The 15,909-nt window shown below is 32.9% G+C and overlaps 1 protein-coding gene across 1 annotated transcript in view; it reads left to right on the plus strand.

Moving 5' to 3' along the window:
- Positions 1–15,909, plus strand: part of ADGRL4 (adhesion G protein-coupled receptor L4) — a 109,677-nt gene that overhangs the window by 66,061 nt on the left and 27,707 nt on the right. The window contains exons 6-11 of the mRNA XM_019628672.1: positions 542–721; positions 830–1,013; positions 2,099–2,215; positions 8,213–8,418; positions 13,494–13,667; positions 14,873–15,076. Of these exons, the coding sequence (XP_019484217.1) occupies positions 542–721; positions 830–1,013; positions 2,099–2,215; positions 8,213–8,418; positions 13,494–13,667; positions 14,873–15,076 (1,065 nt within the window). The remainder of the gene's footprint in view (positions 1–541; positions 722–829; positions 1,014–2,098; positions 2,216–8,212; positions 8,419–13,493; positions 13,668–14,872; positions 15,077–15,909) is intronic.

Here is a 15,909-nt window from a genome sequence, read left to right on the forward strand (position 1 = left end):
GCTGTTATGCGATTTTGCTGTTATGCGATTTTACCACACTCGCAAAATCGCACACAGCCGACCATATAACAAACTCTGTATTTTGAGTGGAAATGTTAGGGGGTCGTCTTATAAGCCGAGTCGTCTTATACGCCGGCAAATACGGTAATTGGAATTGTGAATCTCAACATGACTAATTAACAACCAGCTAAAGCAAATTTCCATTTTATCACATTGTAAAGAATTTTTTCTGGTTTATTAAAATCTAATTCATGTTGTTATAATTATTATAACTTCCAAAAGCTAGTTTTAAAAAATTATCAGTTTAAGCATGCTGTTTCTTTTCTGAAGTAATTTCTCTGTTTTTAAGTTTATTTGTTAGCCTTTTGTAAATAATTTTGGGTTTCACTGCTGCATGATATGATTTGGGTTTAATCTGGTAACTTATTAATGTATAGGACAAGAAAACAAAACTCAGAATAAATTTAATATGCAAACTGTACTCTTGAAAAGATCTAAAACTCTAAACTGGTTTCCTTTCTCTGGGCTCATTTTTGTTCAGATTAGACGAATAGACCAACCTGTGGCTTTCCTGCAAGAAGTCTATAGAAATTCTGTGAAAAATCTTTCACCAACGGATATAATTACATATATAGAAATATTAGCAGAATCATCACCATTATTGGGTTATACGAATAGCACTAGCTCAGACAAGGACACCCTTGCTAATTCAACTCTTGCTGTAAGTATGCTGAACTTTAACTCAGTTCATTGAGCTTTAAAATTTTCCTTACATCTGTGATTAATGTAAGATTCCAACAATTTTAAAAGATATTTCTTTTTTCAACAGGAATTTGTAAAAACTGTGAATAATTTTGTTCAAAAGGAAACATTTATATCTTGGGACAAGTTACCTACGAATCGTAGAAGAACTCATCTTACAAAACTGATGCATGCTGCCGAACAAGCTACCTTAAATATATCTCAGAACTTCCAAAAGACCACTCAGTTTTATACTAATTCAAGTGATGTAGGTAAGAAGCCAAGGTCAATAGTGTTTTTCAAACAAGCCATCCTCAAAAGGGAAGGAAAGCATTTAAAATACTGTTAATGAAATTGGCAATTGTTTTATCAATGTACAAATGAATGGTGATGCATATTACAAGAGCAATATGAATGAAAGATGAGTAAAAATGATGAATACATAGCATTGCTTCATTCATACAATCTCCACCTTTACCTATTCCTGAATTGTTTAGCACTTAAATGCTCAAAGTGCATTACTCCTTTGCCATTTTGAGTTATCTCATGATTTGTTAGGATCTACCTTGACCAGTGATAGTGACAGACAGATTTTTATGGATGTAGTATATTTAAATTTCTCTTTAGGAATCCTTTGCCTTTTGATAATATAAAGCAATTTATATAGTAAATTAGAATGTTTCCTGCTTTATGCAATCTCATACTTAAAACATTAGGAATCTTGGATCAAATTGAAGATGCCCATAAAGTTGTTCTGAGAAACAAGGTACATTTTCTGAAATAATCATTGTATCTATCCTTACTATATTTTTTTGGAGGCATCCTGCTAGGCAGCAGTAGATATACAAAGATCAATATCTCATCAGAATTTAGCACTTGACTCAAAATTAATGTAGCAAGCATTGTGACATATATAAAAGCATACGTTTCTATGACGTTCCTGCATGTCAAGGGTGAAAACACCCCAGGTAAGGAAACTAGCCCTCAAGAATTCAATTCGATCCATCTCCAAATAGTAAATTATATAACAGATACCATCCTCTAAGACATTATAGTTCCTACTCTTTGCTTAGGTAACTATGACATATAGCTCCCTTGTGTTCATTCATGTTTTATCTTTTAATTTAATAAAGATAAATATAAACCATGAATGTTATAGTAAAATCAAAATTTTAAACTTGAATTAGATTTTAAGACAGAAATTATAATGTTCAAACATGTTTAGAATATGTTCATTCTACTTGCCATAAATAAGAAGTTGAAATAAAATATTGACGGATGAAATTATCTTCAACTAAATAAAAACATTGATTAAACTAATTGCAGGGAATTTATGATGTTCATGGTTTTGTTTCAGCTCTGAAAGCTTTCTTTTTTGACTCACATCACATGAAACATACACACCCCCATATGAACGTGGACAGAGATTATGTAAAGATATTTCCAAAGAGAAAAGCTGCAGATGATTCAAATGGTAGGCTTTGACAATCTTATATACAATGTCAATGATTTGCAATAAATACTTATTGTATCATATATACATATAACATGTGTGGTTTCTATAGAAAAATATTTGATGTTTATATACAGAATTTCCATATTTGTACTTGAGATTTTTATTCTGATATAAATACCTGGGGAGATATTTTATTTTTTAATTATTTATTTTATTATATATTATATTTATTGGGGTGACATTAGTTAGTAAATTATGTAGGTTTCAAGTGTACATTTCTATAATATGTCATCTATGTATTGGATTTTGAGTTCACCACCCAGAGTCAGTTCTCCTTCCATCACCATATATTTGACCCCCTTTTCCCTCTTCTACCATCCCTCCTCCCCACCCCCATCCCGTACTCTGGTAACCACTAAACCATTATCTGTGTCTTTGAGTTTTGGTTTGTTTTGTATTTTGGTTGCTTTCAGTTTTTATCCCACATATGAGTAAAGCCATATGGCTCTTGACTTTTTCTTTCTGGTTTATTTTACTTAGCATGATAAACTCAAGATCCATCCATGTTGTCCCAAATGGTAGTAGTATTTCATCTTTTCTTATGGCAGAGTAGTATTCCATTGTGTATATATGTACCACATCTTCTTTATCTAGTCATCTATCGAAGGACACTTTGGTTGTTTCTGTGTCTTGACAATGAATAATGTTGCAGTGAACATAGGGGTACATATATTTTTATGGGTACACATTTTCAGATTTTTCAGGTAGATACCCAGAAGAGGGATTGCTGGGTTGTATGGTACTTCTTAATTGTTTGAGGAACCTACATACTGTGTGTGTTCCATTGTGATTGTACCAATTTACATTCCCACCAGCAGCGTATGAGGGTTCCTTTTTCTCCATAGCCTCTCCAATACTTCTTATTACTTATCTTGTTGATAATAACCATTCTAACAGGTGTGAGGTGAATATCTCATTGTGATTTTGATTTACATTTCCCTAATAGCTAGTGATGTTGATTATTGTTTCATATATCTGTTGGCCATTGTGTTCTCGGGAGAAGTGTCTGCTCAGGTCCTCTACCCATTTTTTTAGCTGGATTGTTTTTTCTTGTTGAGGTCTATGAGTTCTTGATATATTTTTGATATTAGTCCCTTATGGGAGGTGTTGTTTGCAAATACCTTCTCCCATTCAGTTGGTTGTTTCTTTGTTTTGTTGATGGTTTCTTTTGCTGTGCAGAAGCTTTTGAGTTTGATATTGTCCCATTCATTTATTTTTGTTTTTACTTTCTTTGCCTTTGAGGTCAAATTCATAAAATCCTCTCTGAACCCAAGGTCCATAAGTTTAGTACCTATGCTTCTTCTATGTAATTTATTGTTTCAGGCCTTATGTTTAGGTCTTTGATCCATTTTGAGTTAATTTTGGTATATAGTGACAGATAGCAGTCTAGTTTCATTCTTTTGCATGTGGCTTTACAATTTTCCTAGCACCATTTATTGAAGAGGCTTTCTGTCACCATATTATTCAACGTAGTATTAGAAGTCCTAGCCAGGGCAATCAGGCAAGAGAAAGAAATAAAAGGCATCCCAACTGGGAATGAAGAAGTTAAATTGTCACTTTCTGCAGATGACATGATTCTTTATATAGAAAACCCTAAAGACTCCACAAAAAAAGTATTAGAAAAAATAAACAAATACAGTAAAATTGCACGATACAAAATCAATGTACAAAAATCCATTGCGTTCCTATATACTAAAAATGAAATTACAGAAAAAAGAAATGAAGAAAAAAAGACATTCCTTTTGCAATTGCAACAAAAGGAATAAAATATCTAGGCATAAACTTAGCAAAAGATGTGAAGGACTTATATACTGAAAGCTAGAAGACATTTTTAAAAGAAATTGAAGAAGATACAAAGACATGGAAAGATATTCTGTGTTTGTGGATTGGAACAATCAACATAAATGGCCAAAATACCCAAAGCGATATACAGGTTTAATGTAATCCTCATCAAAACCCCAATGGCATTTTTTCAATAAATAGAACAAAAAAACATCAGATTTGTATGGAGTCACAAAAGACCCTGAATAGGCAAAGCAACCTAAGAAAAAAGAATGAGGCTGGAAGTATTAGACTTTCTGACTTCAATTTATAATACAAAGCAATAATAATCAAAACAGCATGGTACTGGCAGAAAAACAGACACACAGACCAATGGAAAGAATTGAGAACACAGAAATAAACCCACATATATATGGGCAGACAATTTTTGACAAAGGGAGCAAAAACATACAATGGAGAAATGAAAGTCTCTTCAATACCTGGGGAGAAATTTATCTGACAATATCTATATCTTTCTTGTCTTACCTCCAGCTTCTGTAACTGTCTGATAATGTTAAGATTTTGATGTAAATAAACAAGGAACTATGGGTTTACTACTTGCTTTGTAGCAGTCAATAGACACTATAATTTGCATAGAGTTTTAAACATTTTTTTCTTCAGTAATCCTTCATATTCCCAAATTTGTGATTGTGTGAGGAAGACAAATAGAGATACTGTTCAAAAAGATAGAAAGTTATTGTTTAGGCTTGGACTTTTCTTCCACATGCTATTTCTTATTATTTGTGCAGTACACTTTTCAACTAAACACAGGATTTCTTAAGAAATGGAATCAGACAGAGAATGCTAATTCTAACAGGTAACTTAATAGTTATCTAACGTATTTTCCTCATTTTATGGGTAATGAAACTAGGTCACAAAGAATTTATCAGGTTTGTCTCTAAGCCCATCAGCAGAGAGTACAGTGCCAACACTGGAAGGGAGGTAGTTGACAAAAAAATCAGCCCTGACCAGCTTTTCCTTGTCACCTAACCACAGGCAAGCCAGCAGCTTGTCTTTTTAATTTAACCATTTTTCTGCTGTCTTAATGCAATGCACTTAGAAAAAAATCTCTGCTGATAGTAGAATTATTGGGTTGTTCTTCCCCTATAGTTCAACATATATTACTAGGGAAAACATGCATTATAATATTTTCTTAAGAATGTATGGGTGGTCATAAATACAAATGAAAAATATATGCAATGACACACATATGGTGTTTTATAGACATCATTTCATAAACAGATATGTTGTCTTTATTATTTAAAAACTTGTACATTCATTCTCAGAAGTATGTGTTTTTAAAACAACTTTTATGGCACTAACGTAGGATTTTTATTTAATCCATAGATAGTTCCTCTCCATTTTTTTTTGCCATTTTTTTATTCAAAAGTAAGAAACAGATGGCTTTAAAACAAAGCTAAAATAACTAAGCCATACTGCCATTGAACCCATGGCTCTTCCATATTGCATCATATTCTAATTAACCAAGAATACATATAATATTTAGGAGCAAATCCAAAGAATGTGTTAAACTGTCATATTTTCAAAGATTTGGGAAGTGATTAGAAGTTGAAAATAAAGACACTGAAAATACTTATCATAGTGACAGATGATAAAATTGTCATGGAATTAATATCTCTAAGAGATCCTGTCTGAGTATATGGTAGTTTTGTTGTTCAATGATCATGCATGCAAACTCTGACATTTGAAAGGGACAATAATATCAGCTCTCGAGAAAGCAGAGGGAGAAAATTTGTTTTCCTCAAAGTTGGATCTTAAAAATAAGGGCAATTCTAACAAACTGATCAAACTCGTTCATTGATAATCCCATACATGTGATTATTCACTTATTGACAAAGTCAATTAGTGAAAACATGCATTAGTTCAAAGCTGCATAGTGCCATCAGTAGAAAATAAGTGAGGTTCAAGTGTATTTTTTAATCTTTTTTATAGGCTGAATTTTAGTCCCTATCATTAGTGAATAAACCCCTAATTTACTGAAAGAAAGTATAGATCTTATAAGAGAGCTAAAAGTTAGATCAGGCCCAGAATCATTGAGAAATCCTTGGAATTAAGAGGTTCAAAATGCTGAGAATGGACAAATACTGAGACAATATTCCAAAAGGAGGTCAAAAATGGATTTTGGAGCATGCTATGTGGCATGAATCTCCTTTTCCCTAATCAAAACTTGATCTTAAATATATTCCCTTAGAAAGGCTAGAGTGATTAGAAGATTTTTAAAATCTATCTTATCTTTTTGTTGCTTCGTTGGATTTTGGACTGTCTCCTACTACAACCTCTGAGAAATCACTGTTGCATGAACTGGGTCATAAACTGAACTAGACCCTGTTGACCTAAACATTTTCCAGGTTCTGCTTCAGGCCCTGGTCTGTCCATAGAAAGTCTGGGCTCATTGTAATCTCCTGGAGTCATCATAATTTCACTAGTCCAACCATGTTTTACTAACATTATTTCTTTCTTTGATATAAGCTTTCTAGGCTGCAAGTTTAGGGAAATACTGTATGTAATGTATCTGAATTTCTGCAAGGCCTTTTTAGATTAAGAAAGAACAGGGGTCGGCAAACTGCGGCCCACAAGCCGCATGCGGCTCTTTGCGTATGTACATGTGGCTCTGAAGTAAAATTGAAAATGAAAATAAAACTATCATAGTTTCATTTATAAAAATTTTAAAGGATATTATTCACATAATGGTGATTTCATTTGTTTTATGGCTCTCGAATAATTTTTAAATTGTTGTGAAGGACAGGATTGGCTCTTCCGTCTTAAAAGTTTGCCGACCCCTGAGATAGAAAATATGAACAGCAATGCATTTTGGCTACTTCTAGCTCACATAACCATATCCAAAGAACATTATTTATTAATGCAATATTGTGATTTACAGAGTTTCAGCTTTGTTTAACAGTCCATTGTTTTTGTTATTATCAACATTTATATTTATTATTTTAATTTATGTTTTTTAAATTATTTGCCAGTATCACAAATTTGAGGCAACAAATGAATATGATGGAGTTCTTTCTCAGTTGTCCAAGTATCTAATGCAAACATATAATGTTTCTAGTTAATAAGCATAACAATAATCGTAATAATATAGCATCTCAAAATTTGCAGAAGGCTCTCTAATGTATTATTTCATTGGTACCCACCTTATCCTAACAAATAACTTCAGTAAATATTACTATCATCATTTCATAAGTGAAAAAGCTGAAGTTCAAAGTAGCTGCTTTATCCATAGCTACATAAATAGGAGCAATGATTGAAGTAGAACTGATTCCAAGAGTAAATTCTAAATGCAAAGTGCTAAATTTAGTGTCCATAGTTCTGTACAATAAATAGAGGAGGAATATGACCTAAGTAACAACAGGAATTTTAAAGCTAATAAGTCTAGATATTGAGTCATCCACACTCTTAATATCAGTGATAATGAGCTGCTACAAAAACTAAGGCAACCAAGGCAGTTTGAGATCCATTAATATAAGTGTAGTGTCCAAGCTAAGAAAAAAGTAGTCACATGATAGTCCGTACTGATCAAGTTACATGTCTAGTATTGGGTTATATTCTGATGTACTGCAATTGGGGAGCAGATAAATGACTGCCTTGGAAAATAATAAATTTCCTACCCTGAGACTGCCTAGCTATATGTCAATATTAAACAAAAAACATTTCAGTAGGCATGAGGTTGAACACAGTGGGATCTCACAACCTATTCAATTCTAAACTTTCTTAATACTGTTGAGTCTCTGTTAATTGCCTCCCAATATCTTTCTAACGCATGTATCTACACACACCAAAGCAATAACTCAAAGTTTTTCCTTTTATGTGACTACACGTTACACTTTGATTGTTAGTCAAGACTTGGATGTAAATTTACCTAGGACTATTTTTCTCCTAAATATAGTTTGTACAAAGGTGGTGCTACAGCCCATGATCAGAGAATATGTCTTAATACAGTTTGAAGATGTAGACATGAACTTATTATGACCCAAATTTCAATATCTGGGTATTTGTATGATTCCCTTAGAGTAAAAATTTGTCTGCTCAATTGTTGTTTATTTTAAAAGCTTATACATGTTTGTTTTATAAAAATTTCACCAAATGCACTTATTTGTTTGATAGGCAATGTTGCAGTTGCATTTTTATATTATAAGAGTATTGGTCCCTTGTTTTCATCATCTGACAAATTCTTATTGGACACTCAAAGTTATGATAATTCTGAAGAGGAAGAAAGAGTCATCTCATCAATAATTTCAGTCTCAATTAGCTCGAATCCACCCACATTGTATGAACTTGAAAAAATAACATTTACATTAAGTCACATAAAGGTAAGTTATTTTTCTGGTGATTATTATGATTGTGAAACACTCTGAGAAATAAGCATTTTTTGTGATGTCACTTTAATTATATGTGAATTCTTGAGTTTAAAAATACAAGTTTAAATTAAAATAATAAAGTGGTTAAAACTAATTTTTCTATATAATATTTTTTATGCTTTCAGTGCTCTTTCAACTGTCTAGTAAATACCAAAGAATTTCACATATTTGATTTTCTGAAATTAAGCTATATTTTATTTTTATTTTTTAAGTGTATACATTGTTCATTTTGGAGTCTCTGTACCCTTACGGAATGAGTTTTAAAAATGTATCAGTGTCAAAGAGATAAATGTCACTTGTGTAATGAAGGCAGTGTTTGGTTAGTAATTGCCATTTAAAATAATATTTGTACAGATTCTGGTGCTGATTAAAACAAAATCACAGATAAGTTTATAATATTTCATAAAGAAATTAACTGAGGTAATTTTACTTTTATTATTATTCTAAATCTTCTTTTCAAATTCATATATAATTGAAACCATACAATAAAAGATCATGATTAGAAATAAACAAGTATTTAGTATTTTTATATACCTAAAATGAATGAGGAAACTCAAAAATCATAGATTTCTGCCTTTTTACAGTTTAAGTTTTTGGGGGGCTTTCAGTAGAATTTCAGTCCTAGTACATGATTAAAATACCTCTGATGTTCCATTTGGAGAGCCTTGAAACTGGCCAATTACACTGACATGTTAATGTGGGAGGGATGGGACTAAAAGAACATATATGCTTACCTACAATATTAATGTGTCATGATAAATATAAACATCTAATGTAGAGAGAAACTAAATTCAAGAGAATGCAAGAAAATAGTAGCTCAAACCTCAACATCAGTGAGTATTATGTTGAGAGAGGTAGGTTTGAAATGTATTAAGAATGGAAACTAAACTTTAATATTTTCAGATGCTAAATGCAAATGATATTTCTGACACTAGAAACCAAACACTGTTCTTTTACCTAGTTTGATGATTTTTGTACAGGTTTTATTAGTGAATGTTTTGGCAGCTGAAGAGATTAAGGACAATCCACTTCACCAATCTGTTTGGCACAGCAACCAGACAAAATATACATTTAAACAAAAATTCTCTGCCATGCTTAATGGGAAAACTTTATTGTCCTTAATCTGCCTTGCTGTTCAAATCTTTTTCCAATTCAAAGTGATGACCATTGCAAACTTTCATCACTTTCCTTGGATAACACACATACTTAATCCATGGCTCCCTCTCCCTGAGAATAAAATTTGAATCCTACTTTTTTCTCTGAGAAAATAGGCACTATCTCATATAAAACACCTTCACTTTCCTGATTCCCTAATAATATTTTTGCAACTTCCCCATTAGTATATACTTCTCTATTACCTCAGAGGAATATTAATAGTTGTCATAATAATATTAATAATAGTGATATCAACCAGTACTTTAACAATGCTTATAGGAGACCAGGCCTTGTTCTAAGTTCTTTACTTTAAAAAAAAAAAAAGAAAAAAACCCCAAAACAAAACAAAAAAAAAACTTATTATCACAAGAGCCCTATGAGGTATGTACTATTATTTTCATTTTATAGATAGGAAACTGAGACTCTGTGAGATTAAATAACTTATTCATGATCACTCACAACAAGCTGGTAGAACAAAGTGTTACTCCCAGGAAGGCTTCCTCCAGAATCCAGGCCCTCAGCAGCTATGATACACTCCTGCCCAATGCTGTTGTCTGATTTCCTCGTCCCCCAGCTGACTTGCAAGAAATTACATGCTTCATCCATTATCTCATCTCTCCTGGATCCCTGCACATTAGTTTCAGTGTCTCCACTAACACATAGACTCAAGTTTCTGTCTTTCTACAAAAAAACGGAAAATACTTGCCACTGACCCAGTATCTCCTTCACCCAAAACCCAATAACGCCTCTTATTTTAAGCGTCTAAAAAATAGGTATTATCTATTGACTTCCATCTATGGGAAATTTGAATATAATTTTCCTACACACATCTTCCCCTGTGATACAAAAACTCCCCCAACTATCCATCCTCCTACGCTTACCTCAAAGTTTTGGTTAAATCTGTTTTCAACGTGCGTATTATTATAATTTAGTATGTGCTATTCACTACTGAATCATGAGGCTGAACCATTTTCTTAATGTTAGTAAATTCTTCTAATTTACCTTGCTTAGATTTCTATTTATACATTACTAATTCATACTTAAACTTTCCGATATAACATATATCTCCTCGCAAAATAGTCAGACATGTAAGATAATCTATCAGCTAATGTGATGTCCTGAAGACACCCTTCCTAGGTCTCTGTAAACTTGATCCTATCTGGATGGTTTCCTCTTGGGCCTATGGCACAGCTGTCAGCCTGGACATGCCTTTCACCATCATCCTGGACATGCAACTCACCTCTCTCCTGTGTCAGATTCAATGTTTCCTTGTGCCAAAGTTTCCTCTTTCTTGGTTTATTTCTGTTTTTAAAGCATATTCATCAGTGCCTCTTGAGAAAAGGTGCACAGAAGACCAATGTTTTAAGGCATCTTATCTAACACTTGTTCAATACATTTCATGATATAGAATTATAAATTGTAAATATTTTTTTCTTCAATTTTTTTCTAGACCTTGAGCAAAGCAAGGTTGTCTTCTAGCTTTTAAGGTTAACCTGGAGAAGTTGAATGTAATTAATATTTTATTTAAAATTTGCAGTCTTTTGTGTGTAATCAGTCTCTTTCTCTCAAACTTTTGAGATCCTATCTTTATTCTCAGAATTCTGATCTAAGATGAATGTGGGTGTGGGTCATTCTTCATTACTTCTATTAGACATTATGTGAGTCTGTTTCGTCTGAAAATGCATGGCCTTCAGTTCCAGGGAATTTTCTAACATTATATCTTTGCTAATTTCTTCCTCTCCAGTGTTCCTGTTCTCTTCTCCTGTTAGTCCTATTACTTGGGTTTAGACTTCCCAGCCAAGATGCCAGGTGTTGTTTTTTTATTTTTATTTTCTTTTGTTTTCCATTTTTAAATTTTTTAGTCTGCTAGCATTTTGATTTCAACTGTATACTTAATTCACTGAAAACCTTAATTTTTTTATCCTAATTTCATTTAATGGGTACAGTATTTCTCTCTCTGAGATATATTTCTTTTTTCTTTTTTTCTTTTTTTTTTAATAACTGTTTTCTGCTTCCTCTATTGTGTTGCTCCTGATTTCCTTTGTTTGGCTTATGTGCCTTTGTTCTCTGTCTTTCATGTTACAGCTTGTCCTCTGAGGTCTGATGGTTCATTACTATCCATTCACACCTAATTATGAGGCATTTGAAAGGTGACTGAAAGCTCAGGTGGCAGCTGTGCGCGTCACAAGAAAGTTATCTTCAGGCAGGCTTCTACCCTTTGGAAGATCCTGCACGTCACTACCTAATAGTTGTTTCTCTTGGGCCTATTCGTTTCGCAGAAGGGATCCTTTCATGGTGAGCAGAAATGGGAGCTCAGCGTGTAGACAGATTCTCACTTAACCCCATTTTTTTGAATGACACCTGTACTCTCTGCTGACTCTGGTTTCCCAATTCTAGAGTCCCTCTGGTTCCTCTGGCTTATCTGGTTTCCTGGAAGAGAAGGATTGGGCATTTTCCTGGCTGTTTTGGGGGAACTGGATCTAGAGTTTCAAATTTCCTCACATAGCTTGACCTCTTTAAAAAACTTCTTGTCATCTGTCCAATTTTAGCTCAATCACTGTCTTTCCAGATTCACTCCAATCTAATTCAGTCTTTCACCAGTGCTCCAACTGCTGACCCAGTGCTCCAAGTGTTGGGTTTAGCATATTACCCATTAAATCCACTGTCTGATTGTATTAAAATCATCTGAGTTTCTATCATCCTTAAGGGCAGATACAATACATTTTTAACAGAGAATCTCTGGCTCCTCACACAAAGCCTATCACATATTTGATACTCAACTAATGTTTTCTTAATAAATGGTTGTCTGAAGATTCGTGTTTGATTCTACAATATGTTACTCCACTTAATAATGGTAAGTCTTGAATATATTTTTAGACACCTCTTGGCCTCTTAACACAATACCTACTTCACAGGACCCTTTTGATGGTCAAATCAAACAAAGTAGGTGAGAAAGCACCTGGTTAAACTGTAAATTGTTATGTAATTGTAAATAGTTTTTTTTTATTTCTACAAGACACAAGTATAGGGTGCTCAGTATTCTATGATTAAGTTATTATCAAAACTCTTGGAGTATTAGATATTGTGTGATGATTAGTTAATATAAATATATGGTAAAGAGAACTCTACTATTTATTGAACAACCATCTAGTAGTCTGATCGGCCCCTGTCTAATGTGTTCTTGTCTTCACTATACTTTGTCTCATTCATTGTGCTCCAAATACACTGGTTTCTACATGTTTCTGGAAGACCCTGTTCACTCTCACCACAAACTTTTTCCATTTTCCATTCCAACTGTCTGGAACCTTCTCTGCTCAAGTCTTCAGGGCTCACTCTCTCACTTCACTAAGGCATTTGCTTTGACAGAATCTGGGAAACACCTCCTCAGATCAACCTCCATCCTGCTTTTCCTTCTCTTTTCTCTGGTTTAGTTTTCTTGTTTAATAATTTCTCAGCTCCTCACAAGAATGGAAGTTCAACAATGCAAACACTTTTTTTTTTTCGGTGTTGTATTTTTAGTACCGGGATCAACAACTAATATCTAGTATATACTCAATAAATATTTATTGAATAAAGATGATATGGTAACTACGTGTGTCATGCACTGTTCTAAATGACAGGTACATGATCTCATTTGATAATTTTCACAACTTTTGTGACACAGGGTTGATAAAATATAGTACTGTTGCAATGTAAACTTCACTTCTTCCAAATAACAGCAGCATTCACTTACTAGCATTGATTTTATGCTTCACTTTTTAGACATGGTTTTATTTATATTGATATGCAAAGTGGTATTTTAAATATTACAAAATGATACCATATGTGTAACTTTTTCTTTTTTTTCCATCAGTAAAATGTCTCTTTTTCAGATCACAGATAAACATAGGAGTCAATGTGCATTTTGGGACTACTCGCCTGACAATATGAGTGGCAACTGGTCTTCAGAGGGCTGTGAGCTGACATATTCTAATGAGACCCACACCTCATGCAGCTGTAATCACTTGACACATTTTGCAATTTTGATGTCTTCTAGTACTTCCATTGTAAGGCTATTTTCCACTTCATATTTGTAAATCTATGTATTTTTTTATGTCATTCAAGAAAATAATTTTATATGTTTTCTTTGATTGTAAATAGCATATTTAATTGATAAAACCCCAACGTTATTTTTCTTAGTCTTTGTTTTTCTTACCTGCCTTCTATGACATATCTAGTCTGGATTTTAGATTATTTTTAGTCTACAACCTACCTAGTTTGTAATAGGTAGTAGATTGTATGTTAAGTATCTGTCCATTGACTCTTTGTTTTCAATGCTGCTCTTAAGGACCATTTATACATTTTAGTGTATCATGGACTTTATGGACTTTTGGCTTTGTGATGAAAGTTTATTTTTACCAATGAAAAATTAATTTAAAATATTTTATACCTGATCAATAAGCATTAGTACAATTATAAATACCATGTTTTAATAATGTAGAACCCCACAAGATTTTAAACATGAAAAATCTCTCTAAGGTGAAGAGCTGCATAATATGTATTTCACATCAGTAACATCTTGCTTTTATATTATATAATATCTTATTTCATATCTCTGCATGGTAATCTTTATAGATTACAGGTTTATTTCCACATATACTTAGGCTGTACCAAGTATATAAAGTGGCCAAATAAATCTGCCTAACCACATCAATCATAAAGATGATTTTTTTTCTGAATGTTAAGTAAGCAAAGAAGCCTTTATTCTGTATATGAAAAATAAATATTCATCTAGGTAGAATAAAATCAATCCTTCTCATTTCAAAGTCTCTCAAATGCACTGTTTTGATATTCTATATATTCAGCATTCCTAATACCTTTGTTAATGTGTTTTAGATGAATCACTGCATAGAAATGACTTGTTCTTTCCACTAATAAATCTTCTTTAATTAACCATTTTCACTGCATAATAATGAATTGCCATTCTAATATCATGAAACTGATAATATTGTTAAACCATATATTAATATATATACTATGCATAGAAAAAAATCAGTAATTACAGAACTGTTAAAGTGCCACAGGATTTATATCAGATTTCTCAGAATATTGAGCATTTTCAAAAGTCATCTAAATGCACATTGCAATTTTTACATTTTATGAACATTTTGATTAGTGTTTCACCAAAAAAAGGAAGTTCATTATATATTGTAGTTCCTTTGACAAGTTACTGAGTTATTCTCTTAACAGCTTTATTATTATTTTCCCTTAGGGTATTAAAGATTATAATATTCTTACAAGGATCACTCAACTAGGAATAATTATTTCACTGATTTGCCTGGCCATATGCATTTTTACCTTCTGGTTCTTCAGTGAAATTCAAAGCACCAGGACAACAATTCACAAAAATCTTTGCTGTAACCTTTTCCTTGCTGAACTTGTTTTTCTAGTTGGGATCAATACAAATTCTAATAAGGTATGTAGATCTCCTTTCCTCTCTATTTTTATTTTTTAAATTTGTACTTTTATAAATATATGTATGTCACAGAAACATGAATTATATTTAAGGGTTTAATGGGACAAAAGCACTATATACTTTGTTCTTAAGTCTTTTCTAAGTTTGATATTGTTAATAAATCTAAGCAACCTGCTTATCAATTTACTTAAACACAACATCTCTCATTATGATGAAATATTGGGACAAATGAAAACCTTGCAACAAACTGAAGAAATAACTTTCTTTGTTTTGTTTTTACATGGCCATTAAGCAAAGGCAGAGGGGAGAGAGAGAACTATAGATAAAGTTTATCTTAACATGGGGAATGAACATAACAGCAGCTAGAGTTCATAGGTTGAACTATGATAAATTGGCTCTACTTAGGACTGCACTTTCCTAACTACTGATTTTCCACCATTATTGATTGAGGGCCTTACCAAATTCCATATTGTGTTAGTCTGGGTCCCCCTAGAAGCAGACAATAAAATGGAATTAAATGTGCAATGCATTTATTAGGCAAACTGACGGTGAAAGAAAATGGGGAGAGATTTGGAGAGCCATCAGACCAATCTAAGGGTCTGATTGCAAGTGGAGAGAAGAAAGAAAGGATGAGTGGGTGTAAGCACTTTACACAGCAGTGCAGCTCTAAAGAAAGTTTAGCATGGTTTGTCAAGGAGCCCTTTGAGAAGACTTGAGCCAAAGTCACATGGCAGAGGAATCCTCTGTCTCCCAAGAACAGGAAAGTTGTTTGTTGTCTTTTTTTTAAAGATTTTATTGGGGAATTGGGGGGAGGGGAACAGCGTTGGGGAATT

Source organism: Hipposideros armiger, unplaced genomic scaffold, assembly GCF_001890085.2.
Source record: "Hipposideros armiger isolate ML-2016 unplaced genomic scaffold, ASM189008v1 scaffold_803, whole genome shotgun sequence".
In the NCBI taxonomy this organism is placed as follows: domain Eukaryota; kingdom Metazoa; phylum Chordata; class Mammalia; order Chiroptera; family Hipposideridae; genus Hipposideros; species Hipposideros armiger.